Source organism: Gorilla gorilla, chromosome 13 (genome assembly GCF_029281585.2).
Source record: "Gorilla gorilla gorilla isolate KB3781 chromosome 13, NHGRI_mGorGor1-v2.1_pri, whole genome shotgun sequence".
In the NCBI taxonomy this organism is placed as follows: domain Eukaryota; kingdom Metazoa; phylum Chordata; class Mammalia; order Primates; family Hominidae; genus Gorilla; species Gorilla gorilla.
The window spans coordinates 48,878,835-48,905,932 of record NC_073237.2 but is presented as its reverse complement, the minus strand read 5'-3'; the positions used below and the strand labels follow the sequence as shown (position 1 = coordinate 48,905,932).

At 40.8% G+C, this 27,098-nt stretch overlaps 1 protein-coding gene across 4 annotated transcripts in view; it reads left to right on the top strand.

The window, feature by feature from the left end:
• The first annotated feature begins 6,883 nt into the window (after positions 1–6,883).
• CCDC171 (coiled-coil domain containing 171) overlaps positions 6,884–27,098 on the top strand; it is a 422,806-nt gene continuing 402,591 nt past the window's right edge. For 2 of the 4 annotated variants that reach the window (XM_031014903.3, XM_031014902.3), the window contains exons 1-3: positions 6,884–6,975; positions 18,010–18,164; positions 25,368–25,503. In XM_031014903.3, the coding sequence (XP_030870763.3) occupies positions 18,121–18,164; positions 25,368–25,503 (180 nt within the window). In that variant the 5' untranslated portion in view covers positions 6,884–6,975; positions 18,010–18,120. Of the gene's footprint in view, positions 7,318–18,009; positions 18,165–25,367; positions 25,504–27,098 lie in introns of all 4 variants that reach the window. The other 2 variants (XM_055350793.2, XM_055350792.2) reach the window with 1 other exon arrangement.

The following is a 27,098-nucleotide window of genomic DNA, read 5'->3' as shown; positions in this document are numbered from 1 at the left end:
AAGCCATTCTCCTGCCTCAGCCTCCCAAGTAGCTGGGACTACAGGCATGCATCACCACTGTGGGCTAATTTTTCTATTTTTAGTAGAGACAGGGTTTTACCATGTTGGCCAGGCTGGTCTTGAACTTCTGACCTCAAGTGATCCACCTGCCCCTGCTTCAAGACCATCTCTCTTAAAAAAAAAAAAAAGTGACATTTTTGACCTCCTCCCATGAATCACACATGTTCTCACTGGCATCTAGAATGGTAAATTTTTTCCAGAAAGTTTTCAACTTACTTTGCCGAGATCCATCAGAAGAATCACTATCTATGGCAGCATAGTCTTATGAAATGTCTTTCTTTTCTTTTTTTTTAAATTAATTAATTTATTTATTTTTATTTTTTGAGATGGAATTTCGCTCTGTAGCCCAGGCTGGAGTGCAGTGGCGTGATCTCGGCTCACTGCAAGCTCTGCCTCCTGGGTTCGTGCCGTTCTCTTGCCTCAGCCTTACGAGTAGCTGGGACTACAGGTACCCACCACTACACCCGGCTAATTTTTTGTGTTTTTAGTAGAGGTGGGGTTTCACTGTGTTAGGATGGTCTCGATCTCCTGACCTCATGATCTGCCCGCCTCGGCCTCCCAAAGTGTTGGGATTACAGGCATAAGCCACTGTGCCCGGACTCTTTTTTTTTTTTTTTTTTTTTGAGATGGAATCTCGTTCTGTTTACCAGGCTGGAGTACAGTGGCACGATCTCAGCTCACTGCAACCTCCGCCTCCCAGGTTAAAGCGATTCTCCTGCCTCAGCCTCCTGAGTAGCTGGGATTATAGGCATGCACCACCATGCCCAGCTAATTTTTGTATTTTTGGTAGAGATGGGGTTTCACCATGTTGGCCAGGCTGGTCTCAAACTCCTGACCTCAAGTGATCCACCCACCTCGGCCTCCCAAAGTGTTGAGATTACAGGCATGAGCCACCTCTCTTGGCCAAAATAGATTTCTTAAATAATAATACTTGAAAGTCAAAATTCGGCTGGCACAGTGGCTCATGCCTATAATTCTCCTTTGGGAGGCCAAGGCAGGTGGATCACCTGAGGTCAGGAGTTGGAGACCAGCCTGGCCAATATAGCAAAACCCTGTCTCTACTAAAAATACAAAAATTAGCCAGGCGTGGTGGCATGTGCCCGTAATCTCAGCTACTCGGGAGGCTGAGGCAGGAGAGTTGTTTGAACCTGGGGATGGAGGTTGCAGTGAGCCGAGATCGTGCCACTTCACTCCAGCCTGGGCAGAAGAGCGAGACTCTGTCTCAAAAAAAAAAAAAAAAAAAAAGAAGGTCAAAAATCTTCATTGATCCATGGGCTGCAGAATGGATGTTGTGTTAGCAGGCATGAAAACAGTATCAATCTCCTGGTACATAGCCATCAGAGCTCTTGGTTGACCAAGTGCACTGTCAATGAACAGTAATATTTTGAAAGTAATCTTTTTTTCTGAGCAGTAAGTCTCTACAGTAGGCTTAAAATACTCTGTAAACATGCCATAAGAGATGTACTGTCATCCAGGCTTTGTTGTTTCATTAACAGAGCAGAGGCAGAATAGATTAGTGTAATTTTTCTTTCTTTCTTTCTTTTTTTTTTTTTTTTGAGACGGAGTTTCACTCCTGTTGCCCAGGCTGGAGTGCAATGGCGTGATCTCGGCTCACTGCCACCTCTGTCTCCTGGGTTCAAACGATTCTCATGTCTCAGCCTCCTGAGTATCTGAGATTACAGGCGTGCACCAGCACGCCCGGCTAATTTTGTATTTTTAGTAGAGATGGGGTTTCTCTATGTTGGTCAGGCCGGTTCAAACTCCTGACCTCAGGTGATCCACCTGCCTTGGCCTCCCAAAGTGCTGGGATTACAGGCGTGAGCCACTGCGCCTGGCCAGATTAGCCCAATTTTTCAGGGTGCTAGGATTTTTGGAATGGTAAATAAGCACCGGTTTTAACTTAAATTACCAGCTGCATTGGTCCCTAACAAGAGTCAGCCTATTCTTGTAATCTCTGAAGCCAGGCATTCACTTCACTTCTGTAGGGATCATCTTCCGATAGAAGGCTGTTTTCTGTACATTGTAAATCTGTTGTTCAGAATAGTCATCATCAATGATCTTAGCTACATCTTCTGGATAACTTGTTGCAGCTGCTACATCAGCACTTGTTACTTTACTTTGCACTTGAATGTTACAAAGAAGGCTTCTTTCTTTAAAACTTATGAACCAATTTCTGCTAGCTTCCAACTTTTCTTCTGCAGCTTCTTCACCTCTCTCAGCCTTCACAGAATTTAAGGGAGTTTGGGTCTTACTCTGAATTAAGCTTTGGCCTAATTCAGGGAGTGTTGCTGGTTTGATCTTCTACCTAGACACTACAACTTTCTTCATATCACTAATAAGGCTGTTTCACGTTCTTATAATTTGTGTGTTCACTGGAGTCTCATCATGTCACCAAGGCTAGACTCAAATTCCTTGCCTCCCATTTTAGCCTCCCAAAGTGCTGGCATTCTCCTGCCTCAGCCTCCCAAAGTGCTGGGATTACAGGCTTGAGCCACCACACCTGGCCTAATTTCCTTCAAGAATTTTTCCTTTGCGTTAATACCTTGGCTACCATTTGGCGCAAGAGGCCTAGCTTTCAGCCTGTCTCGGATTTTGACATGCCTTCCTCACTAAGCTAATCATTTCTAGCTTTAGGTGTCTTCCTTTCACTTTAACGCTTAGAATTAGAAGTCATTGTAATTTGGGGGATACATTCAAACCATAGCAAATGTGAAACCGCTGAGTATAGTGCTTGGCACATATTATACGTTTAATAATGTTATTTGCCTAAGAGTGGTGGTTCCCACCTATAATCCCAGCACTTTGGGAGGCCAAGGTGGGCGGATCACTTGAGATCAGCCTAGGCAACATAATGAAACCCTGTCTCTGAAAATAAAAAACATATAAATTTAAAAAACAAACACAAAATAATATTATCTGGATTTAAATCTTGTATATTAACCTATGTATCTTAATACTTTTAACACAAGCCGATGCCTACCTCTTATTACATTTATTCCCAAACATTTTGTGTTTTCTTTTGCTAATGTAAGAATGAGAAGGAAGATTTATTGCAAGGTCAGAAAAAGCGAGTCTGGAAAGGCGGGTAGGGAGATTAGGGCCCTTGACTGACAGCAGAAAATTTGGGTTTTATCCAGGCAGCAATTGAGGGGCCACCAAAAGAAATAATCAGTATAGTAACATAATCAGAGTTATGCTTTAGAAGGATATTTCCGTTTTAGCATATAGAAGGAGCATAGGACCATAGCCTCTGAGAGCAACAATTATGGCAAGGCCTTTCAGTTCTACGAATTGATACCAAGGCAGCATAATAATCAAGAAGCTGTGGGGTGGGGGGTGGGGGATGGGAGACTAGGGGAGGGATAGCATTAGGAAAAATACCTAATGTAGATGACGGGTTGATGGGTGCAGCAAACCACCATGGCACATGTATAGCTATGTAACAAACCTGCACATTCTGCACATGTACCCCAGAACTTAAAGTATAATTAAAAAAAAAAAATCAAAACCTGGTATTTAAACCTTCTAGGGGAAGTTACAGAAGGGTCAAAAGAATGTGGTTCATCTGGTGCTTTAAAACTCTGAGGCTCACATACATACAATCATTTTATTACACTCCCCTAGTTTCATAAAGATACAGGTGTTCTTAGGCCTGCTTTTGATTTTTTTCTATTTTTTTGATCCTCTCTTCTTATATATGCCAGTTTCAAAATGCCCTAGATGTTAATGGTCAACTTCTAAAAATGTCAAGAATTTGCACAGAAGGGGAAGGTGAGTGACTTGCATTGGGCCACAAGGAAGGTCCTAATTATGAGTGTCTCAATAGGAAGCAATAAGGAAACAGACAAATGAAGTTGCCTAGTACTAAGTAGGCACAGAAAGAAGACATGAGGTTTAGAGAAAAAGTAGGAATCCTGCATGCAGGAAGTGAGAGTTTGAGAGAGAAAGACGCAAACAAAATTTTTAGGGTTTTTCTTGCCTGGGTGTCTAGGAGATTAGAAGTTTTATAAACAGGTGGGAGAGTAGTTTAGAGGATTCCCACAAGAAGTTAGAAAGATAATTAAAATTTAGTTATATTAAATTAAGTATTGCCAGAAATTAGAGTGGCACTGTTCAAACCAGGGTTAAAAATTCAAAACTAGAGCTCAGGAGAGGTCAGAGATGGATATAAACAGTTGAATATTGGGGATATGGAGTTCATACTTGCAGGAATGGATGACATCACTGAGGACGCTTATCTGGTACAAATGATGGGAAGGTTGAGGGCAGAAACTGAGAAAATATCACTTTGAGGGGCAGGAAGGGAAGAATGGTTTCCTGAGCAGCAGCAGAAAGTTCAGAGAGTTGGAGAAACAATGGAGTATAGAGTCTCACCTTTGCTGGAGAGGCATCTGAGGATCAACATGTGTCAGCAAAGTCAAGGGGTCTCAGATTTGGCAATGAGGTCACTACTGACTTTGGAAGCTATTGGTAGAGTGGTGTGAATGAATGAATCTAATCATATCTCAAAAGGATTGGTAGAAAGAAGAGAGAGAAATGAAGTGATGTTGAGGCCAAAAGATAAGTGGGTAGGAGAACTTCTCTTTATATAGCTTTTTTCAAGTAGTAGTAGCATGTTAAGCAAATAAAAGACAACAGAGAATCTCCACGCATTTTGAAATGGTCTGATTTATTGTGTAATTTTTATATTTTTTCTGCTTAAAACCCTTCATTAGCTTCATTGCTTGATAAACTCCTAAGTATGATATAGAAATTCCTCTGTGATCTGGGTTCTGCATATTTCTCTAGCCTCATCGCTCACACCTCCTTTGCACACACAGCTTTTTCCAGCTTTTCAAATGTCTGGTGCTGGTTCTTATGCTGGTGTTTGCAGCTTCCATGTCTTCCTTCTAGTTCCTTGTTAGCTTCATAAATCTTTAACGGTCTTCTTAAACTAACCTCAAAGTTCTTTTCTATGAATCATTTCTGGGAGCTCAGGGTTGATATCAATATTCCCCTGTATTTCTATCATCTAGCTCCATGTTGGGTACATAGTCTGTATTCCGTAAATGCTGAATGAACAAATAAATGAAAACGGGTCTTCACGTCACATCCATTTTTCATTTCAAAAACATACAATATAGTACATAGCATTTATTCTTGCGATACAATATTCACTTTTGTGACTTTGTTAAAACACAAATAATTTTTTTTTTTTTTTTTTTTTGAGACGGAGTCTCGCTCTGTCGCCCAGGCTGGAGTGCAGTGACGCAATCTCGGCTCACTGCAAGCTCCACCACCCGGGTTCACGCCATTCTCCTGCCTCAGCCTCCCGAGTAGCTGGGACTACAGGCGCCCGCCACCACGCCCAGCTAATTTTTTTTGTATTTTTAGTAGAGACAGGGTTTCACCGTGTTAGCCAGGATGGTCTCCGTCCCCTGACCTCATGATCCGCCCACCTCGGCCTCCCAAAGTGCTGGGATTACAGACGTGAGCCACCGCGCCCGAACAACACAAATAAAATTTTAAGTAGTTCCAGCTACTCAGGAGGCTGAGGCAGGAGGATGGCTTGAGTCCTGAAGGTCTAGGCTGCAGCGAGGCGTGATTGTGCCACTGTACTCTAGCCTGGGCAACAGAGAACAACCCTGTTTCAAAAAAAAAAAAAAAAAAAAAAAAAAGAAAGAGAAAAATAAAATTTAAAAATATTTTTTAAAGCTTGTAACATAACAGTTCTAATCTCATTAGTCAGTTGTAATTTTCCATTTCATTTCTAAACTTTAGAGTGGGCTATTTTTTCCCTTTATTTCCTCTGGAGCAATTGTCCTCTTTATGGCTCTAGTAAAAAGAATCAGGGACAGGCCTCCGTTTTAGATGTAAATGACTAAAATCAAACCAATTACGGTTTCAGTGCTACAAGAATCAAGGAGGTTTTAATCTCAATTTGTGTTTGCATTTATGACCGTTGGCTCTCCCATGGGAGAGAGAAGAAAAGACGGCCCCTACACCTGGTTTCAGGTTGATTACAATCAACAAGGACCCAGTTTAGTATAGAAGGCTCGTTTTGCATTAAACACCTTTTTGTGCAGAGGAGGTGGTGGTGGTGAAGAGAAAAATCTTTGACCAAATCCTGTCAATTTGCATTGTTCTCTGGAAGAATAGGCTTTCAAAAGTTAACGAACAAAAGAGGAGTTGGTTTTCCAGTCTCCCTTAGGCGGCAGCAGATTGTGAAGCAGCCACCGGGAGGAACCAAAGTATAAATTATCAATAAGAGGACGGTGTGTGTGTGTGTGTCAGAGAGAAAGTGAGAGAAGCGAGGAAAGAGATAGGGAACACACATGCTAAGGCTCCGAGGCGTTTTCCACGATGTGCCTGGTTATGTAATGTTGATAATGAAACGCACTGCAAGCAGCATCAATGCATTCTTCCGACCCTGCTCACCACTCCAAGCTGGGATACAATGGGGACGGGAAGAGGGGACAGGAAGCCCTGTGCAGGCAGAGAGCTGTCCAGACAGAGGTAAACCAGGCAGTTGGGCAGAACCCGAGCCCAGAGAATTTCTCCCCAGGCCCCGGGACCAGCCCACCGTTGCTGTGGCTCTAAAGATGGGCAGAAGGACCAGTTTCACAAAGCAGGATCTGGGATCCGACCTCTTAGGTTTTTATTCAGCAGGCAGGGAAAAGGGGTTAGAAGCTGGAAATCTGCATTTCCACTCGGCTCTGGCGACTGAGACAGGAACGCGGACACCTCACGCTGAAAAGCCACAGCAGCGTGTGGACAGGGCGCACCCCCGCGCGGGGACGCGGAGCTCCTGGAGCGAGAGCGCGTGCGGTCGCGAGCCCGCCGCTCCCCAGCAACGGCGCATGCGCCCGTTCGTCCCTCAGCGAAGGCGCGCTGCTTGGCGGGCGGGCTCTTCCAATCCGAGCGAGCGTTCTCGGAGTACGTATCCAGGAGCTGCAAGCTGAGGGCTGCGGGAGGCGGGAGGAAAAAGTGGGGCCGGGCCTGAGTTGGGCTGACCTGTGAAAGTCTGGGAAGGTCTGCGAGAGAAGCGGAGTGTTTTCAGCTCCGGAAGTGGCAGTTGTAAACTTCACCTCCCGGGGGCTCTTCCCCTTCTGTACCCCTTTGCTGTTTGTCCCCCTCCTCCCGGGTCCTAGAGTCCGTCGTGTTCCAACAGTTTTTGCTCTTATTCCCGTGGGCTGCCTGGGCCTCCTTCTACCCGTGAGACTTGGAGCGGCCCCTGGGGTCTTGGGTGTGCAGCATGGATCACGCGAGACCCCTGAGGTAACCGCACGGTGTGGGGGCTTCGAGGCGGACGACTTGGGAGGGAGGTGTTGAGAGGGTTGTAGGGGCCCCTGAGTGAGTTTGGGGCGGCCCTGGGGCTGTTGGCGTAGCCTTTGGGGCACGCCTCCAGCTCCCTGGGCTGGGTCTCCCCGCCCACCTGGAGGAAGATCTCCGTGGAGCATCCTAGCCAGAGATCGCTGCGGCTGTACCAGAGCGCCGGATGGGGACCAGAGGGGAGGCAGAGGACCGGGATTTGGAGCTTCTTAGGGTTACTGCTGCGGAGCGCTTTCCTTCCCTAGAATCAGTAAGCCCCTCGAGGATAGGGACCACGTCTTTCAGCCCGCTCTCCGCTTTTTAAATGCCGACCACACACTAGACACTCTACAGATGTTTGATAAACGGGAATGAGTTGTGCTAGACTGTCACCTGCAGCTTCTACCTACCCTCCAGGACTCTGAGAGACTTAGAATCTGAGTCAGCTGTGCGTTTTCCCGAAGCTGTAAATTTCCTGCAGAAATGGAGCCGACTTTTTGAGTTTTTTTATTCCATTATGATATTGATCCTAAGAAAATACATATTTCATGTATACATTTTAGGTAAATGAGATAAATACGTCTTTATTTTGTTTATTAGAGTTGGTGTCCAGCTCTTTTGAATACATGACATACCGATGCTTTATGGTTTTCATAATATTGGAGAAAAGAACGTACGATTTTGTCACTTTTTTTTTTTTTTGAGATGGAGTCTTGCTCTGTCACCCAGGCTGGAGTGCAGTGGCGCGATCTCGGCTCACTGCAAGCTCCGCCTCCCGGGTTCACGCCATTCTCCTGTCTCAGCCTCCCCAGCAGCCGGGACAACCGGCGCACGCCGCCATGCCCGGCTAATTTTTTTGTATTTTTAGTAGAGACGGGGTTTCACTGTGTTAGCCAGGATGGTCTCGATCTCCTGACCTCGTGATCCGCCCGCCTCGGCCTCCCAAAGTGCTGGGATTACAGGCGTGAGCCACTGCACCCGGCATGTCGCTTATTTTATTTAACTGTTAGTTCCTACTCTCAACAAAACAGTGGTAGAGCAGAAGATGAACATGGTTTTTCATAAAATGCAGAGGAAACAAAGGCAGTGCAACCTGCTAAGAGGAAAGGTGAAGGGCATAGTCTTAGTTTGTAGCTTTCTGTGTTAGTCTTGGCTCAGCCATTTATGAGCTGCGTCCCCACAGGCAAACCACCTAACCTTCCTAGGCGTTAGGTTCCTTATCTGTCAGATAAGGAGGATGGACTTAGTCTCTAAAGTCTCATTTGATTGTAAAACGTTTTGGTTGTCTCAGTCCCTTGGTCTTGGTCTTGTTTTGATGTAAGAACCAAACTTTACCTTTAAAGGTTGATTATGTACCTATGCTGAGAAACACTTCCAACACAGGTGTGGTTACTAATGAAGACAGCACTGCGTAGTGAAAGAGGATGGACTTAGCCAGATGTGGATTTGAATTCTCATTCTCCGGCTGAATATTTTTACACAAATTATTCAACATCTCCAAGCCTCAGTTTTCTTATCTGTGAAATGTGCATAATCTCTTAGAGATGTTGGGATTAAATGAGATCAGGAATGCTGATCTCAGTATCTGGCATATAGTAAGTGGCTCAATAATAGGAATTTCTGTCTTTTCATCCAGCCATCCCTCGTTTTTCCTCTGATCTGTGCAGACACACTGAAAGATGAGTGCATTTGGGATGACCAACTGAAGGACTCAGATGTGAGGTAGAAAAATTTTTTATCAGTAGTGGCTCCGAAATCTAAAGTAGATTCGCCTTTCTGGCTGGCACCTCCTGTCAGGATGTCGGGATCACTGATCCCTTGGCCTCAATTACCCTTTTATCTATTTTTAAAAATGCTTCTCATTGATGAATGATACACATAATATCCCATCATCTATTTTAGTAGGAATGGTGAGATTAGTTCAACTCCACTATCAAAAAAAGATTAATCTATTAATACATTAACATAAAAAGCTAGTTTGAACCTTGCCTTTCTTTATCTATTACTGCTACAGGATGGCCTGGTTTTGGTCCAGAACTGTGAAGGTGCTATCTGGATTGAGAATAGACTGAAGGTCTGAGTAATCTTTTGTTGAGAAGGCCATGGCTTGTCAGTTTGGATATGGGGAAAAATGATATTTTTAAGAAATCTCCAGCAAAGAGCAGAAATGCTTCCCTGATAAGTGAGGTCTTACATGCTTCCCTGGCTGGGATGAACTGTGTCTTGAGGGCCAATAGCAAGGCACACAGCAGAGCTCTGGAGTCAGCTAACTTGGGTGTAAATCCTGACCCTGTCACTAGAGATGTGAGAGATGTGACTTTAGGCAAGTGACTGAGTATCTATTTTTATTTCTTTCATTATTATACTTTAAGTTCTAGGGTACATGTGCACAACGTGTAGGTTTGTTACATATGTATACATGTGCCATGTTGGTGTGCTGCACCTGTTAACTCGTCATTTACATTAGGTATATCTCCTAATGCTATACCTCCCACCTTCCCCCACTCTCTGCCAGGCCCTGGTGTGCGATGTTCCCCACCCTGTGTCCAAGTATTCTCGTGTTCAATTCCCACCTAAGAGTGAGAACATGCGGCGTTTGGTTTTCTGTACTTGCGATAGTTTGCTCAGAATGATGGTTTCTAGCTTTATCCATGTCCCTACAAAGGACATGAACTCATCCTTTTTTATGGCTACATAGTATTCCATGGTGTATATGTGCCACATTTTCTTAATCCAGTCTATCATTGATGGACATTTCGGTTGGTTCCAAGTCTTTGTTATTGTGAATGGTGCCGCAATAAACATATGTGTGCATGTGTCTTTATAGCAGCATGATTTACAGTTTCTGCCGAAAGATCCGCTGTTAGTCTGATGGGCTTCCCTTTGTGGGTAACCTGACCTTTCTCTCTGGCTGCCAGTGATGGGATGGCTGGGTCAAATGGTATTTCTAGTTCTAGATCCTTGAGGAGTTGCCATACTGTCTTCCGCAATGGTTGAACTAGTTTACAGTCCCACCAACAGTGTAAAAGTGTTCCTATTTCTCCACATCCTCTCCAGCACCTGTTGTTTCCTGACTTTTTAATGATCGCCATTCTAACTGGTGTGAGATGGTATCTCATTGTGGTTTTGATTTGCATTTCTCTGATGGCCAGTGATGATGAGCATTTTTCCATGTGTCTGTTGGCTGCATAAATATCTTCTTTTGAGAAATATCTGTTCATATCCTTTGCCCACTTTTTGATGGGGTTGTTTGATTTTTTCTTGTAAATTTGTTTAAGTTCTTTGTAGATTCTGGATATTAGCCCTTTGTCAGATGGGTAGATTGTAAAAATTTTCTCCCATTCTGTAGGTTGCCTATTCACTCTGATGGTAGTTTCTTTTGCTGTGCAGGAGCTCTTTAGTTTAATTAGATCTCATTTGTCAATTTTGGCTTTTGTTGCCATTGCTTTTGGTGTTTTAGTCATGAAGTCCTTGCCCATGCCTATGTCCTGAATGGTATTGCCTAGATTTTCTTCTAGGGTTTTTATAGTTTTAGGTCTAACATTTAAGTCTTTAATCCATCTTGAATTAATTTTTGTATAAGGTGTAAGGGAGGCATCCAGTTTCAGCTTTCTACATATGGCTAGCCAGTTTTCCCAGCACCATTTATTAAATAGGGAATCCTTTCCCCATTTCTTGTTTTTGTCAGGTTTGTCAAAGATCAGATGGTTGTAGATGTGTGGTATTATTTCTGAGGGCTCTGTTCTGTTCCATTGGTCTATATATCTGTTTTGGTACCAGTACCATGCTGTTTTGGTTACTGTAGCCTTGTAGTATAGTTTGAAGTCAGGTAGTTTGATGCCTCCAGCTTTGTTCTTTTTGCTTAGGATTGTCTTGGCAATGTGGTATCTTTTTTGGTCCCATATGAACTTTAGTTGTTTCCAATTCTGTGAAGAAAGTCATTGGTAGCTTGATGGGGATGGCATTGAATCTATAAATTACCTTGGGGAGTATGGCCATTTTCACAATATTAATTCTTCCTATCCATGAGCATGGAATGTTCTTCCATTTGTTTGTGTCCTCTTTTATTTCATTGAGCAGTGGTTTGTAGTTCTCTTTGAAGAGGTCCTTTACTTCCTTTGTAAGTTGGATTCCTAGGTATTTTATTCTCTTTGAAGCAATTGTGAATGGGAATTCACTCATGATTTGGCTCTCTGTTTGTCTGTTATTGGTGTATAAGAATGCTTGTGATTTTTGTACATTGATTTTGTATCCTGAGACTTTGCTGAAGTTGCTTATCAGCTTAAGGAGATTTTGGGCTGAGACGATGGGGTTTTCTAAATATACAATCATGTCATCTGCAAACAAGGACAATTTGACTTCCTCTTTTCCTCATTGAATACCCTTTATTTCTTTCTCCTGCCTGATTTCCCTGGCCAGAATTCCAACACTATGTTGAGTAGGAGGGGTGAGAGAGGGCATCCCTGTCTTGTGCCAGTTTTCAAAGGGAATGTTTCCAGTTTTTGCCCATTCAGGATGACATTGTCTGTGGGTTTGTCATAAAGAGCTCTTATTATTTTGAGATACGTCCCATCAATACCTAGTTTATTGAGAGTTTTTAGCATGAAGAGCTGTTGAATTTTGCCAAAGGCCTTTTCTGCATCTATTGAGATAATCATGTGGTTTTTGTCATTGGTTCTGTTTATGTGATGGATTACGTTTATTGATTTGCGTATGTTGAACCAGCCTTGCATCCCAGGGATGAAGCCAACTTGATCATGGTGGATAAGCTTTTTGATGTGCTGCTGGATTCAGTTTGCCAGTATTTTATTGAGGATTTTTACATCAATGTTCGTCAGGGATATTGGTCTAAAATTCTCTTTTTTTGTTGTGTCTCTGCCAGGCTTTGGTATCAGGATGATGCTGGCCTCATAAAATGAATTAGGGAGGATTCCCTCTTTTTGTATTGATTGGAATAGTTTCAGAAGGAATGGTACCAGCTCCTCTTTGTACCTATGGTAGAATTCGGCTGTGAATCCATCTGGTCCTGGACATTTTTTGGTTGGTAGGCTATTATTGCCTCAATTTCAGAACCTGTTATTGGTCTTTTCAGGGATTCAGATTCTTCCTGGTTTAGTCTTGCATGGGTGTATGTGTCCAGGAATTTATCCATTTCCTGTAGATTTTCTAGTTTATTTGCGTAGAGGTGCTTATAGTATTCTCTGATGGTAGTTTATATTTCTGTGGGATCAGTGGTGATATCCCCTTTATCTTTTTTTATTACATCTTTGATTCTTCTCTCTTTTCTTCTTTATTAATCTTGCTAGCGGTCTATCAATTTTGTTGATCTTTTCAAAAAACCAGCTCCTGGATTCACTGATATTTTGAAGGGTTTTTTTGTGTTTCTATCTCCTTCAGTTCTGCTCTGATCTTATTTCTTGCCTTCTGCTAGCTTTTGGATGTGTTTGCTGTTGCTTCTCTAGTTCTTTTAATTGTGATGTTATGGTGTCAATTTTGGATCTTTCCTGCTTTCTCTTGTGGGCATTTAGTGCTATAAATTTCCCTCTACATACTGCTTTGAATGTGTCCGAGAGATTCTGGTATGTTGTGTCTTTGCTCTCATTGGTTTCAAAGAACGTCTTTATTTCTGCCTTCATTTCGTTATGTACCCAGTAGTCATTCAGGAGCAGGTTGTTCAGTTTCCACGTAGTTGAGCGGTTTCGAGTGAGTTTCTTAATCCTAAGTTGTAGTTTGATTGCACTGTGGTCTGAGAGACAGTTTGTTATAATTTCTGTTCTTTTACATTTGCTGAGGAGTGCTTTACTTCCAACTATGTGGTCAGTTTTGGAATAAGTGTGATGTGGTGCTGAGAAGAATGTATATTCTATTGATTTGGGGTGGAGAGTTCTGTAGATGTCTGTTAGGTCTGCTTGGTGCAGAGCTGAGTTCAATTCCTGGATATCTTTGTTAACTTTCTGTCTCATTGATCTGTCTATGTTTACAGTGGGGTTTTAAAGTCTCCCATTATTATTGTATGGGAGTCTAAGTCTCTTTGTAGGTCTCTAAGACTTGCTTTATGAATCTGGGTGCTCCAGTATTGGGTGCATATATATTTAGGATAGTTAGCTCTTCTTGTTGAACTGATCCCTTTACCATTATGTAATGGCCTTCTTTGTCTCTTGTGGTCTTTGTTAGTTTAAAGTCTGTCTTATCAGAGATTAGGATTGCAACCCTGGCTTTTTTTTGTTTTCCATTTGCTTGGCAGATCTTACTCCATCTCTTTATTTTAAGCCTATGTGCGTCTCTGCACGTGAGATAGGTCTCCTCAATACAGCACACTGATGGGTCTTGACTCTATCCAATTTGCCAGTCTGTGTCTTTTAATTGGAGCATTTAGCCCATTTACCTTTAAGGTTAATATTGTTATGTGTGAATTTGATCCTGTCATTATGATGTTAGCTGGTTATTTTGCTCGTTAGTTGATGCAGTTTTTTCCTAGGCTCGATGGTCTTTACAATTTGGCATGTTTTTGCAGTGGCTGGTACCGGTTCTTCCTTTCTATGTTTAGTGCTTCCTTCAGGAGCTCTTGTAAGGCAGGCCTGGTGGTGACAAAATCTCTCAGCATTTGTTTTTCTGAAAAGGATTGTATTTCTCTTTCACTTATGAAGCTTAGTTTGGCTGGATATGAAATTCTGGGTTGAAAATTCTTTTCTTTAAGAATGTTGAATATTGGCCCTCACTCTCTTCTGGCTTGTAGAGTTTCTGCTGAGAGATCCACTGTTAGTCTGATGGGCTTCCCTTTGTGGGTAACCTGACCTTTCTGGCTGCCCTTAATATTTTTTCCTTCATTTCAGCTTTGGTGAATCTGACAATTATGTGTCTTAGAGTTGCTCTTCTCGAGGAGTATCTTTGTGGCATTCTCTGTATTTCCTGAATTTGAATGTTGGCCTGCCTCACTAGATTGGGGAAGTTCTCCTGGATAATATCCTGAAGGGTGTTTTCCACTGGATGCCATTCTCCCCATCACTTTCAGGTACACCAATCAGACGTAGATTTGGTCTTTTCACATAGTCCCATATTTCTTGGAGGCTTTCTTCATTTCTTTTTACTCTTTTTTCTCTAAATTTCTCTTCTCGTTTCATTTCATTCATTTGTTGTTCAATCACTGATACCCCTTCTTCCACTTGATCAAATCGGCTACTGAAGCTTGTGCATTCGTCACGTAGTTCTCTTGCCATGGTTTTCAGCTCCATCAGGTCATTCAGGGATTTCTCTACACTGTTTATTCTAGTTAGCCATTCATCTAATCTTTTTCCAAGGTTTTTAGCTTCTTTGCGGTGGGTTTGAGCATCCTCCTTTAGCTCAGAGAAGTTTGTTATTACCGATCGTCTGAAGCCTTCTTCTCTTAACTCATCAAAGTCCTTCTCTGTCCCGCTTTGTTCCGTTGCTGGTGAGGAGCTGCGTTCTTTTGGAGGGGAAGAGGCGCTCTGATTTTTAGAATTTTCAGCTTTTCTGTTCTGGTTTCTCCCCATCTTTGTGGTTTTATCTACCTTTGGTCTTTGTTGATGGTGACATCAACAAAGTTGAGGTTTTGGTGTGGATGTCCTTTCTGTTTGTTCGTTTTCCTTCTAACAATTAGGACCCTCAGCTGCAGGTCTGTTGGAGTTTGCTGGAGGTCCACTCCAGACCCTGTTTGCCTGGGTATCACCAGCGGAAGCTCAGTTGGAAATGCAGAAATCACCCATATTCTGTGTCACTTATGCTGGGAGCTACAGACTGGAGCTGTTCCTATTTGGCCATCTTGGAACCTCCTCCGTGACTGCTTATCTTTAAGCCCTGGTTTCCTCATGTATAAAGTACGGATATTAGCATTATGTTCCCCTTGGGGTTGGTGTAGAGTGAAATGAGATAATATGTAGAAAGTTTTTAATACAATGCCTGGAGAAGGGACTTTTGTGACAGTTGGAATGATGACAGCAGGGAATGACTTTGTATCATATAGTTTGTTCACAAGTAATGATTAATTGAATGTTTTCAAATGGAAAGTAATATTTAGAGTTCAACAAATATTGAAGAAGAGAAAGGCTGATTTTGATTGCATGTCATAAGGAATTTTTAATCACTGACATAGTTTGACCAAATTGTGTATTTTAACTTTGTGGAGTTTCACAGGGAAGTTCCAATAAAGCTAGAAATAAATACTCTTTAAGGGCACTGTAGTTCTTTAACTTAACTTTGTATTCCATTGACATTTTCATTACTATCCTGTAACTCTGAACTTGACTGTCCTCATCATTCCTTGCCTTTTCACCTGGTGGAAGAAGAGGGAGGAGATTTTACTGCACCTTCTCTGCCATGCTCTATTGCATGGGAATCCCATCATAGTTCAACTTCAGCCACTCACGATATCAACTTTGGTCCTTCATTGATTTAGTCTTCCTAAAACACACAGAGAAGTAAATCCTTGTTCTCTGTGTCATCAGGGGCTGATATCAGCGAGGAAGATGAAGAAAATTAAAAAAAAAAGAAAGACTTGATAAAAGACACACAGGCAGAGCTGGTGTGGAAACCCATTTTCCTGTCTTACCTGCCTGTTACTCAAGATTTTTTTCACCTTAGGTCCAAGATGCTGCCTGCAGTTCTTTGCCATGTGGCCTCTTCCATGGGCAGTTCACAGCATGACATTTTGCTTCTTTTTTTTTTTTTTTTTAAGATGGAGTCTCACTCTGTAGCCCAGGCTGGAGTGCAGTGGCGCAATCTTGGCTCACTGCAGTCTCCGCCTCCTGGGTTCAAGCGATTCTCCTATCTTGACCTCCTGAGTAGCTGGGATTACAGGCGCCCACCACCACGCCCAGCTAATTTTCTTTATTTTTAGTAGAGTCGAGGTTTCACCATCTTAGCCAGACTGGTCTCCAGCTCCTGACCTCGTGATCCACCCACCTCGGCCTCCCTAAGTGCTGGGATTACAGGTGTGAGCCACTGCGCCTGGCCTGACACTTTGCTTCTTTAAGGTCAGCAGGAGATTGTCATTCAGTCTACTAAGATAAACGTCTTATATAATGTAATCATAAGAGTGGCATCCCTTCATCTTTGCTGTATTCTACTGGTTATATATCAGTGAGCTAGAAGTAGATGAAACTTGCTTCTGAGCTATGAAAGACGCTGTCTCTCTAGAGGACCATTCAGATTTGAAGATGTTAGGTGCCAAAATAATGCACTGAAGTATGATGATTCTCTTTAACTTTATTGAAACAACTTTATTAAAAGTTTCGTAACTTCTAATTCCCACACTTCTCTGCCCAATATACGAAAACATGATTAAGGCTCTAACTATCTGAAATTATTTTCCTAAGAGATAAATAGAGGTCTGTTTGTGCCTGTTGTGCCACCTGTGTGTGTGTGTATTTAAGCTTTTCATCAAAACAGGAACATTTCATGTATGTGTTTTTGTGCCTTGGACATTACTCTTAAATACAGAAGGGTCCATTCCTTCTAGGTTCTAACTGTTACTTTCATTCTGAAGGAAGTTTCCCTGGGGTCTGACCTTCAGGAGCGTGGTGATAAGGTGACAAGATTTTGGGACAATATCTGAAGAGCTTGATAGAGACTCCTTGGTGCCCCCCACTTAATAGCTGAATGGCTTTGGGCAAGACAGTTGAGCCTCTCTGAATCAGATGAGTTTTCTTATAAAGTGAGGATAATAACCCTCACGCAAGATAACTTATAATTCAGGTTTATGTGTCATCAGTGGCCTTGTAGAAAGAACTTGAACTTCAGTGTCAGAGAGTTGTGAATTGGAATCTTGGTTCTGTAACTATGTGACTTTCTCAAGTTACTTCTTTTTTTTTTTTTTTGAGGCGGAGTTTCTCTCTTGTTGGCCAGGCTTGAGTGCAATGGTGCAATCTTGGCTCACTGCAACCTCCGCCTCCCAGGTTCAAGCAATTCTTCCACCTCAGCCTCCTGAGTAGCTGGGATTACAGGCATGTGCCACCCCGCCTGGCTAATTTTATATTTTTAGTAGAGATGGGGTTTCTCCATGTTGGTCACGCTGGTTTAGAACTCCCGACCTCAGGTGATCTGCCTGCCTCTGCCTCCCAAAGTGCTGGGATTACAGGTGTGAGCCACCACACCCAGCTCAAGTTAGTTTTAATCTCAGTCTTGGTTTTCTTGGTAGAAAAATGGGATAATCCTTACATTGCAGTGTTGTAAGGATCGCAATGCTATATATAAAATACCAATTACAGTGCTTGACGCTGTAGTAGGTGTTCAGTAGATGAATGACGGTGGTATTCATTTGTCTACCACCATTTCCAACCTAGTCTTTCAGGTCCCTGGATAGATGGGATCTCCCCATTCCCACATCATCTTGGCCAAAATTTCAACCTCTGTCCTAGGTCAGACTGTTCAGTCAGCCACTTGAATCACTGTTGTAAAGATCCTTTGGATCTATATGTAGGAGCTGTTAGTTAGTCAGTTCTCAGCACTGAGATACAGTCTCCATCTCAGTCTGCTTATTTGAGTTCCTTTTCTTTTGGTGATCTCCTGAGGTCTAGATATCTCTATACACCTACAATTTCACTTATCAATTATTACATCTTTCCCAAATAAACCAAAAAACAAGAAAAATCTCCAATAGTATCAGGACTCAAACTGCTATTGTATCATTTACTGTTTTAACAGACCTCAAATCATCTAACCTGAAGCCACAGACATCTTGGGCAATTTTAATCATCAAGAAAGAAATATGTCATTAAGAAACAGCAGGGTATTTTGAAAGAGTTGGAAAACATCATGAATTTGAATACTTCAAGTAATGGCACTGGTGATACCCAAAGGTAAGCCTCTTGTCTCTTCTTTTAGTTGATGAACGTTTTTAGTTGCAAGGAACAGGGAGAAGTCAGTGGTTGTAGAGCTAACTGTAAGAATTCTCATGGGATGGTAAGGGGAGTAGAAATTCTGTGGGACTGAAGAAGCATGAAGGAAGCCTCATAAGAATTGGAACTGATTCTAGAGACTTTATGGGGATTTTGTGCTCCTCTGTTAATTTGGACCACAAAAGTCTGTGTGTCTGAACTTCATCCTGTTACTAGAGACTTGCTTGTTCTTTTCCACTACTTTAAATCTTTCCCTTGTATTTTTTCTTATTTATATTTCTGTTTTGTTTTCTTTAACCTCTGTGGCTTTAATTCCTCTTTCTTCATTGGCCCAGCTGTAATTCATGGCTACTGTTTAAGCATTCATTTAGTCTTAGCTCCTGTTGCTGTTTTGCTTCCTTACTTGGTATCTCTCAGTTTACCCTCCAAGATGTAACACCTAATTGCTGTTGCTCATCTTTTTCGTACCATTGATTTCTGCCTTTGGGTGTGGCGCCTACCTTTAGTTCATTCACCTTTGGTGGGTGGAGTCTACAATATAAAACTGGACCACATAGGGCAGTGCCACTCTCTCCTAAGTGTGCTTTACAAAGAAATAACTACTGAAATTAAAAGTAAATGTTTAGAAACTTTTATAGTCATGTAACAGAGTAATATTCTGTCTGTTGAATCTAAGAATAAAACATTTGGGGTTGTATTCTGTCTGCTTTTAAAATTTCTTTAAAAATAATGCATTAAATATATTTTACAAAATCATCATGGATGGGGTGAAGATAGTCCTTCCTCGTATTTAGTTTGAGAAGGACTGATCTAGACTGCCTTTTCAGCAAGGATGTGTGGGTGGGACAAGTACCAGGACTAACATGTAATTTACCCGTAAATTTGCTATACAGATGTTTTCCACTTAGCTTTTGAAGCTACCCACCCCCCACTTTTTTTTTTTTTTTTGAGACAGAGTCTTGTTCTGTTGCCCAGATTGGAGTGCAGTGGCATGATCTTGGTTCCCTGCAACCTCCGCCTCCCGAGTTCAAGTGATTCTCCTGCCTCAGCCTCCTAAGTAGCTGGGATTATAGGCGCCTGCTGCCATGCCTGGCTAATTTTAAATATGTATTTACAAATTAGAATATTTCACCTTATTTAGTATCCTGCTTTTTCAATTTTGGGGAAACTTCTTACCACATCAGTGTATCAAAGTTTTTAAATTTTTCTGAAGTGGGGTCTTGTTATGTTGCCCAGGCTGTCTGAGCACTCCTGGCCTCAGGCAATCCTCCTGCATCAGCCTCCCAAGTAGCTGGAACTGTAGGCACGCACCATTGCCCCGGCTTGTCATCATTTTTATGGCTAAATTACTTCTTATAATTATAGAATCTGGATACAGTTATTTAAAATCTACTACTAATCTACTTTCTGTTTCTATAGATTTGCCTTTTCTGAACAATTCATGTGAATGGAATCACATAATAGATGGTCTTTTGTGGCTTCTTTTACAGGGTATATTCCTGAGGTTTGTCAAGTTGTAGCACGTAGCAGCCCTTCGTTTCTTTTTCTTGCTGATAGTATTCCATTGTATGGATATGCCACATTATGCCCATCTGCCAGTTGACAGACATTTGAGTTGTTTCCACTTTTTGGGTACTATGAATAATGCTGCTGTGCACGTTTGCAATATGTCTTTGTGTTGACATATGTTTTTGTTTCCCTTAGGTAGATTCTTAGGAGCAGCAATGCTGTGTCATATAGTAAATTTATGTTAAAATTTTCAAGAAACTGCCAAATTGTGTTCTGAAGTGGCTGGGTCATTTTATATTATCACTAGCAATAATTGAGGGTTTTAATTTCTCCATAACCTGACCAATACTGATTTTTATCTGACTATTTCAATTTAGCCATTTTGGTGAGTGTGAAGTTGTATGTTATTGTGGTTATAATTTGAATTTTCCTAATGATTAATGATGTTGAACATCTTTGCATGTGCTTTTTGGTAATTCATTTATCTTCATTGGTGAAATGTCTCTTCAGATCTGTTTATTTTTAAATTGTGTGTTTTTTTTTTTTTGATGTTATTGAGCTTTAAGAGTGTTTGTATATTTGGAATGCAAGTCCTTTATCAGATACATGATTTGCTGGCCTGGTGCAGTAACTCATGCCTGTAATCCCAGCACTTTGGGAGGCTGAGGTGGGTGGATTGCTTGAGCCCAGGAGTTCGAGACCAGCCTGGCCAACATGGCGAAACCCCATCTCTACAAAAAAAATACAAAAATTAGCCAGGCATGGTGGTGTGCCTGTGTGGTCCCAGCTACTCCAGAGGCTGAGGCACGAGAATTGTTTGAAGCTGGGAGGCGGAGATTGCAGTGAGCCTAGATCATGCCACTGTACTTGAGCCAGGGTGACAGAGCGAGACCTTGTCTCAACAACAACAACAACAAAAAATAAGATATATGATATGCAAACATTTTTCTCCTGTTTAGTGGCTTGACTTTTCGTTTTCTTAATAATGTCTTTGGAAATGCACAAGTTTTTAACTTTGATGAAGTCCAGTTTATCAGTTCTTTTCCTATAGGAGTGTGCTTTTGGTTTTGTATGTAAGAAATCTCTGACTAACCTAAGGTCATGAAGATTTTTCTTCTGTTTTCTTCTAGAAGTTTTATAATTTTAGCTCTTATATTTAGTGCTCTATTTTAAGTTACTTTTTGTAACTTTTAAGTTACTTTTTGTATGAGGTAAGGGTCTAAATTTGTCTCTTTGCATGTGCATAGCCAATTGTTCCAGCAGCGTTGTTGATAAGAGTAACATTTCCCCGTTGAATTGCCTTGGTACTTCTGTTGAAAATTACTTAACTATTTAAATATAGGTTTATTTCTAGAGTCTTAACTCTGATATATTGATCTACATGTCTGTTCTTTTTTTTTTTTTTTTTTTTTTGAGGCAGAGTCTCACTGTGTTGTCAAGGCTGGAGTGCAGTGGCGTGATCTCACTGCAACCTCTGTCCCCCGGGTTCAAGTGATTCTCCTGCCTCAGCCTCCCGAGTAGCTGGGATTACAGGCACCTGCCACTGTGCCCAGCTAATTTTTGTATTTTTATTAGAGACGGGGTTTCATAATCTTGGGCAGGCTGGTCTTGAACTCCTGACTTTGTGATCCACCGGCCTCAGCCTCCCACAGTGCTGGGATTACAGGCGTACATGTCTGTTCTTAATCCAATATCACATTGTCTTGATTACTGTGGCTTTATAGTAAGTTTTGAAATTAGGAATCAAAAGTTTTCCCATTTGTTCTTCAAGATTGTTTTGGCTATTTTGAATTCTTTGTCTTTCCATATGAATTTTAGGATCAGCTTTTCAGTTTCTGCAAAAATGTCTGTTGGGGTTTTAATAGGGATTATATTGAATATGTAGAATAATTTGGGGAGAATTGCCATTTTAATAATATTGAGTTTTCCTTACATGAATGTGAATATGGTGGAAGGTCTTTCCACTTGTTTAGCTTTTCAACTCCTTTGAACAACATTTTGTATTTTTTAGGGTAAAAATCTTTCACTTTTTTTTTTTTTTTTGAGACAAGGTCTTGCTCTGTTGCCCAGGCTAGAGTATAGTGGCATGATCTTAGCTGACTGTGGTCTCAACTCCTGAGCTCAAGTGATCCTCCTGCCTCAGCCTCCTTAGTAGCTAGGACTACAGGCATGTATCACCATGGCTGGCCAATTTTTTTTATTTTTGTAGAGACAAGATCTTGCTATGTTTCTCAGGCTGGTCTTGAACTCCTGGCCTCAAGTGATCCTCCTGCCTTGGCTTCCCAAAGTGCTGGCATCAGGCATGAGCCACCATCCCTGGCCTTGCATTTCTTTTGTTAAATTTATTTTATTCTTTTTGATGCTGTTATAAATGGAATTGTTTTCTTAATTTTGTTTTTGGGTTGTTCATTGCTAGGATATAGAAGTATAATTGATTTTTGTATATTGACTTGTATTTTGTGACCTTGCTGAAATTGACTTTAGTTCTAGTCTGTTTTTTCTTAGTGGATTTCTAGAATTTTCTTTCAGAATCATGTCCTTTGTAATTAAAGACAGTTTTACTTCTTCTTTTCCAGTATGCATTCGTTTTATTTATTTTGTGTTGCATGATTGCACCATCTACATCTCCAATACATTTTTTTTTTTTTTTTTGAGGCAGAGTCTTGCTCTGTTGCCCAGGCTGGAGTGCAGTGCCGCAATCTCGGCTCGCTGCAAGCTCCGCCTCCCGGGCTTACGCCATTCTCCTGCCTCAGCCTCCGGAGTAGCTGGGACTGCAGGTGCCTGCCACCACGCCCGGAGAATTTTTTGTATTTTTAGTAGAGATGGGGTTTCACCGTGTTAGCCAGGATGGTCTCGATCTGCTGACCTCATGATCCACCCGCCTCGGCCTCCCAAAGTGCTGGGATTGCAGGCGTGAGCCACCGCGTCCGGCCTTATTTTTTGACTTTTTAATAATGGCCATTCTGACTGGTGTGAGATGGTATCTCATTGTGGTTTTGATTTGCGTTTCTCTAATGATCACTGATACTGAGCTTTGTTTCATATGCTTGTTGGCTGCATGTATGTCTTCTCTTGAAAAGTGTCTTTTTATGTCCTTTGCCCACTTTTTAATGTTTTTTTTCTTGTAAATTTTTTTAAGTTGCTTATAGATGCTGGATATTTGACCTCTGTCAGATGTATAATTTGCAAATTTTTTTTCCCATTCTCTAGGCTGTTTACACTGTTGATAGTTTCTTTTGCCATGAAGAAGCTCTTAAGTTTAATTAGATCCCATTTGTCAATTTTTGCTTTTGTTGTGATTGCTTTAGGCATCTTCGTCATGACATCTTTGCCCGTTCCTGTGTCCAGGATGGTATTGCCTAGGTTGTCTTTCAGGGATTTTTATAGTCAAAGATATTTGTTAGTCTTTTGTATAAAACCTATTTATTTCTCTCTAGACTTTGGAGGAACTACTTTTTTGTTCCTTGTTTTCTGAAATTTCCATGCATTTAACCTGGGCTCTTTTAATAGGCCCTTTCGGTTTGAAACTTATATCCTTCGGAATCCGCCTATTTCCATGGATTTGTTTCTGTAATAGTTTCCTCCCCTTCAGAGAGACATTGTAGTGCAGTGGTTAAGAGGATATATCATGAAGCCAGGCTTTCAGGGTTTGAATTTCAGCTCTGCCTCTCCCTCGCTAGCCCTGTGAACTTGGGTAATGGGGGTCATAATAGTACCAATCTCATGAGATTATTGTGAAGAATAAATAAGTTTATATATGTAAAATGCTTAGAACAATGCTTACAAAATAACAAGACTATTTAATGTTATAAATTTATTTTTTTTCATTCTGCACCTTTATTTAGATTTTGAACTTCTTGGACAGTCTTCTAATATAAAAAATTTTCTATTTTTCATCTCCATCTCTTTTTTTGCTTTATTTTCTGGGAGATTTTTCTTTTATTTTTATTTATTTAGTTTTTCGTTTTCTTAGTTTGTGTTTTTGATTACTTTTCTTTTCTTTTTTTTGAGATGGAGTTTTGCTCTTGTTGCCCAGGGTGGAGTGCAATAGTGTGATCTCTGCTCACTGCAACCTCTGCTTCCTGGGTTCAAGGATTCTCCTGCCTTTGCCTCCCAAGTAGCTGGGATTACAAGCATGAGCCACCACATCCAGCTAATTTTTTATATTTTTAGTAGAGGCAGGATTTCACTATGTTGGCCAGGCTGGTCTTGAACTCCTGGCCTGAAGTGATCTGCCCGCCACAGCCTCCCAAAGTGCTTGGAGGCCAGGCGTGAGCCACTGCACCTGGCTGTTTTTGATTTTTAAGAGCTGTTTTTTTTTCTCTGAATATTTCATTTCTTATTGCAGTCATGGATGTGACATATGGATGATATACTCCTGTTTTTTTAGTAGACAATGTTCGTTTTTTTTTTTCCTCTCTTCTAAGTTGTCATCTTTCTGCATAGTCTTTCAAGGCATGCTTCTTTCCATGCGCCATATTTTTGGTCTCTGTTTATCATATTAATTGCTTATTAAACTTTTGGTGATTGTTGGCTGTCTGCTTATATTGAAAAGTAGGGGCTTAACCTAAAAAGATGACTGGAAGCTCAGTGTGTGAGACTTTGTGTTTGTGGCATGCTCTGTAGGGTTATATGGTTAAGCTGTTTTTCTAGAGAACCACTGGCATCAGTATCTTTAGGTATTTTTCACCTGGTTGCTTAGGTTCTGTAGGGAAGACACTTCCAATTTCTGCTTGACTGCCATCGTTCTGGCAAGAACATTCTGGCAAGAACATTCTGGCAAGACAAGTAGTGTTAAAACTCTAGAGCGCTCTTTCCTTATATAACTTTTAACTCAAGCTTCTTGTATATAGTATGAAAAACTTAGGTCATTTGTATCTAATGTCTTCTGATCCAGAGACCCTCTGTTTTATCCTCTCCAGGGAATAAACCCCTAGTGTTTTTCTGCCAGACTGGGGAAGAGATAGGTACCCAGTTGTGTGGTATAGGGGATGGGGATCTGAGGATGTAATTATTTTGTTGGCAGACTTTCAAATAATTCTCCTGTTTTCTGCTCTACTTTTACCTCCATTTTCAAAGGTGTTGCCAATTACTGAGCTTTTGGGGGTTATCAGTTACCACTTGTCCACATGCATTTCAGCTTCCAGCAATTGGTTGCTATTATCTCATCTTTTGTGTTCTTTCTCTTGTGAGTTTATACCTCTAAATTCTGTTTGCTGTTATTTTAATTTTTTATTTTTATTTTTGGGAGAGAGTAGGGTGCTTTAGTCTGACATTTTTCTTTTTGTATTATGTATTACATTTGCAGTAAACAAAATGTATTATTTACAAAGAAAAAAAGTGGGAGAACCCAGTCTCTTCCAAAATTATCCAGCTTGTGATATGATCAGACAGTTTAAGTAGCAATCTTGAATAATGTGGTAATTTCCCATTAGACAGTGGTTTGTTGCTAGGTATCTATCTATCTATATATACTACTTTGTATTTCTACGTAGCTTTTGCAGTGGACATCTTTTACTAGATTGTGAACTCTAAGTCAAGAACCATGTCATGTTTTCTTTGTTTTTTGAAAAATAAGTTATCAGAAATATCAGAAATGCTCTGAAATGTGCTTTATGAGAAGCATATACATTTTACTGTAATCTCATTTTAAAGGTTGAAGAATGCCTCATTGGATGTAAAACAAATACTTAAAAATGAAACAGAGTTGGATATTACTGATAATCTCAGGAAGAAACTCCATTGGGCTAAAAAAGAAAAGTTAGAAATAACAACCAAACACAATGCAGAGGTACGATTTATTTTCCTCTCAAATAATGTTAAAAGTTGAGTTTGATTTTTTAGATTTATTTCATATGGAAAACTCCATGTTTAACCTTTATAACTATACCATTCTTGGGCTTAAAAAGGAAATTGTAATAAAGGAAACGTAATTTTAAAATGTAGTGTAATTGCATAAGTGTTAAAGTAGAACTTTAATTAATTATGTTTGTTTGTATGTTATCTTAGATTTATTTTAATTAATGGGTTAAATTGATTAAAATTATTTATGAACATGTTTGATGATTAAAGGATTTGTAAATCAGACATTTTTGAAATCATAATGTAGGTTTCTTTAAGGTCTCCATTATGGAGCAATCTCTTAAGTAAATTTGAGTATGGAATTTTTAATCATAGTTCAGTTCATAAATTGTCTTAGTTTATAAGTCATTATTTCTTTTATTAGTATGTATGTGTGTGTATATATATTTCATATGTATATGTATATATTCCAAGATAGTTTTCCTTCCCTTCTAAGATAATTCATGAGTCATATCTTTATGCCTCTTCTCTCTGCTGTGTTTTTTCTCCTTTTTTCTCTGATAAGTCTTATTTATTCTTAAAACTCAGTTTAGGCCACCTGGTATAGTGGGAAGAATATCAAATTACACAGAGCTCAATTTATTCCTGGCCTTTCCATTTTACAAGATGCGTCATCTTGGGCTACTCATTTATCCTGTACACCATTGGTTTCTCATTGTGAACTGCTGGTCCCAAAGGGTTGTTGTGATAATTAAGTGAAATAAAATTTGGAAAGTGCTTGTGTACTGTAATAGTAGCTGTAATTTATTGACAGTTAAGTGTAAACAGTATGTTTTTCTTCCCTTTTTGCTAAGTTCTGCAGTTCTCATGTTGGGAAACCTTTTAATGTCTCTCTAAGTGAAACCGGCTACTACTTTGTTCTTCCACAACATGTTGCTGTTACAGATATTTTAGAACTAAAACATTTATATCATGCTTACTTGCTCTTCTTTAGTTTGTAAACCCCCTGAGAGCTGAAAACAGTGATCACACTTTGTCTCCATATTGCTTATGTTTACTGGCACATAATAGGCCGTCAGTAGTTGTGTATTGAATAAATGTATGAAAAGGGCCAGGTGTGGTGGCTTATGCCTATAATCCAAGCACTTTGAGAGGCCAAGGTGGGTGGATCACTTGAAGTCAGGAGTTCGAGATCAGCCTGGCCAACATGGTGAAACCCCATTTCTACTAACAATACAAAAATTAGCTGGGCGTAGTGGCGCACACCTGTAATCTCAGCTACTTGGGAGGCTGAGGCAGGAGAATCGCTTGAGCCCTGGAGCTGGAAGGTTGCAGTGAGCTGAGATCGTGCCACTGCACTCCAGCCTGGGCAACAGAGGAGAGTATGAAAAGATGATTTTTTTCAGGATATCTAAGGAGCAGTGGTATTGCTGATTGAAATAACAAGAGATGAATACATAATCATTCTGTTTGTATTTTTTTAGTAGCAATTGCGGTAATATTATTATCATAATTTTTCTTTTTTTGAGACGAAGTCTCGCTCTGTCACCCAGGCTGGAGTGCAGTGGAGCGATCTCGGCTCAC